The sequence below is a fragment of the Trachymyrmex cornetzi genome, unplaced genomic scaffold (genome assembly GCF_001594075.2).
Source record: "Trachymyrmex cornetzi isolate Tcor2-1 unplaced genomic scaffold, Tcor1.1 scaffold1014, whole genome shotgun sequence".
NCBI lineage: Eukaryota > Metazoa > Arthropoda > Insecta > Hymenoptera > Formicidae > Trachymyrmex > Trachymyrmex cornetzi.
Window position 1 is genome coordinate 30,819 of NW_017295559.1, and position 3,168 is coordinate 33,986.

The following is a 3,168-nucleotide window of genomic DNA, read 5'->3' on the forward strand; positions in this document are numbered from 1 at the left end:
GACGCTCGTACGGTTTACAAGAGATCCGGGTTCAAGTCCCGGCCGAGGTAATATTTTTTGCAATAAATTTATTAACAGTTTTTATATATTATAGCTCCGACCGTAATAGGCAGTTAAATTTCTAGTATTGAAATAAATAAAATATTAAAACTGTTATAAAAATAAATATTATTTTTTAGCAAAACTGTTTTTTAAATTTATTTTACGTTATATGTATTGTAACGTTATAGTCAATTAATTATTGTTAAAAATAAGAACGTGTGATATAACATTAGTCATAAATATAAAACATCCTCTTGATTTACTACATTTTTTTGGAAAAAGGCAGTAATAAAATCGAAAGGGAAACTAACAAAATACAAAAACTTATAAAAATAAATATTATTTTTCAATAAAACTGTTTTAATTTATTTTCAGTTAGATGTAGAACATCACTTTGTGAAGGTGCTTTATACTTTTGGTCAAGGATGTATTATATATAAGGTAAGTCCTTCTAGTTTATTGGAAAGACTTACTTTGAGTCCCTGAACGTTCAATAAATTTTCCTCTGGCACGATTACGTTGTCCATTAGAATCATGCCGGTGATGGACGTTCTTAGAGAAAACTTCCCTTCAATCTTTGGGGTAGACAACCGATCTCCCGCAGCTTCTCTCTCGATGACGAACCCACGGATCTGACCGTCATCACATTTCGCCCATACTATCAACACGTCGGCGACAGGCGAGTTTGTGATCCTAAACGAGATTCGACAGTCTGACTTTTGCGCTCAATCGTGAAAGAAACGATGGAAAGTACTAACCATGTTTTGCTGCCGTTCAATTTGTAGACCTTTTTATCCGAGTCGTAAATGGCTCTAGTCTCCATGGCTCCTGCGTCACTACCATGTTTGGGCTCCGTCAAGCCAAAACAACCGATCTTTTCCCCGGAAACTGAAATACACTTCGAAAGCTATCACCCACAATTCCAACGGTAATCGTCATTCAATCAATTTTACTAGCAAACTTATACAATTGTATTAATTAATCTAATTGTCGATCTAATTTTCATAAGTAATGTAAAAATTAAATATTTTATTTCCGCTTTGTTTCTTATAGTTATCGAAAATAAATAATTATATAAAATTCTAGAACCTGGTAATTTTTTAATACAATTTAGAATAATAGTCTTACACAATTTAGAATAGTTATTAATTATCTTGTATCTAAATAATCTATGATTTTCACAACAATAGAGAAATTTTTACTTATGTTGTTAGAGATAACAGATTTATAATAATTTAATATTTACAACTTCAAATCGTTGATGACTATATGGTTTATATATAAAAGAACATATTAATTAGTCAGTCAAGCAAACAATATGTGAGGTATAATCTTCAACTATGATTGATCCTTCATCACGATAACTATTATTGTTATTAATTCTACAATTATTATTATTTAATAATAATTACTAATTATATGTTTTCATTAAAACTTGCGTTGTTTTTATGCTCCCCTTTTCAATAATATTAATTTATTCTCAAAGCTATTGTATTAATTATATACTAATTATACGCGATTTACAAATTAGAGAACGTAATACTACCCTAGAATTCTATCCTAAGAAACGCTTGAACGCACCCATTTTAGGTAGAAATCGTTCTTTTTGAGCATCGCTGCCGAACATGTAGATCGCACCGATCGAAAGAGAGGATTGCACCGAGAACGCCGATCGATACCCGCTGTCGATTTTCTCAATTTCCCTGGCGAGGAGCCCGTAAGCCACTGAGGATACCCCGGCGCCGCCATGGCCTTTCATGGTGCAGCCCAACACACCGAGCTGTCCCATCTGCTTTACAATCTCCCGATCGAAGTGTTCCTTTCGATTCGCTTCGATCACGTTCGGCAGGAGCTGCTCCTGGCAGTAGGAACGAAACTGATCCCTCATCAGGATTTCGTCCTGTGTTAATTGCGACTCTAGATCGAACGGATCCTCCCAATTGAAGGTGGCTGACCCACGAAATTCAATACAAATTTCAATACAAATTTTCAATAAAAGATCGATCGAAAATATACGCTGTTTGAATTAATTTTTAAGATGACCCTTACGAAAACTATATTAAAGTTGGATAAATAATATTCGTAAAGGACTCTTAATAATAATAAAAATTAAATATGAAAACAAGACATGTGTAAGAGTCAATACCAACGCACAATATTAAAAAATAATCAAAATTCTATTACATTAAATAACATTACATAAATTCCATTGCAAAATATTACATGTTTCGGTCTTTATATTAGACCCTCTTCAGATATATGATAAATATAAAATTGTTACATTACTTCGAAAACGCTGAATAAAATTCAATAGTAAACCACGTCAACGAATGAACATTACTAACGAATGAACAAACTAAAGGTATCGAAATTGCTTGACAAAAGGTTGGATGGCCGATTGAACAGAATTTCTTGATGTTCATTATACGTCAACAATTTAAAAACTCGAAGACGAAATAGTCATAATCTTCTTGTCAGTCAGTGTCATAGCAAATAATAATTAATATTCGTCATAATGTAAAATCATAGATTCCAATTCCACTAAATCATATTTTTCAATAATAGACAATCAAAGTATAAAAATTGTAGAAAGTCCAGAAATAAAATTACATATGTATAACTGTTTCAACTGACAAACACTGACATACAAACACTTACACATGCCTTGTTTTCATATTTAATTTTTATATTAAAGTTTTTGTATTCTGATTTAAATTTGTGTAAAAGTGAAATGCAAATATTTCAAATTGTAAAATACATTTTTATTTAACAATACAATAAAATGTATTGACAATTTTACGGTTTAACTAATTTTTATACTTATATTAAACACATTTACGTCAATTTGTGTATGACAACTTTAATGTTTATCAATGCGCATACTGAGAATATTCAATCAAATTCATTATTGGAAAACAAGATTTCTTTTAAGTTTCTTTATTAGATAACTGCCATCTTCAAAAAGTTAAGAAGTATTTTTCAGAAATCTTCATAAATTTAAATTAAAAACTTTTTAAACAATATGAGAAATATATTATGAATTTTTTTACCAGAAGTTTGAATATTTTTTTACAAATTTCTTTTCTTACAACATTCAGTACAGACGTTATGTAATATTACAAGATA

At 30.5% G+C, this 3,168-nt stretch overlaps 1 protein-coding gene across 1 annotated transcript in view; it reads right to left on the reverse strand.

Annotated features, from left to right (window-relative positions):
• The window catches only part of LOC108758033 (glutaryl-CoA dehydrogenase, mitochondrial), a 5,127-nt gene that overhangs the window by 777 nt on the left and 1,182 nt on the right, over positions 1–3,168 (reverse strand). The window contains exons 2-4 of the mRNA XM_018502760.1: positions 1,624–1,992; positions 801–930; positions 516–735 (exon numbers count right to left, since the gene is read on the reverse strand). Of these exons, the coding sequence (XP_018358262.1) occupies positions 516–735; positions 801–930; positions 1,624–1,992 (719 nt within the window). The remainder of the gene's footprint in view (positions 1–515; positions 736–800; positions 931–1,623; positions 1,993–3,168) is intronic.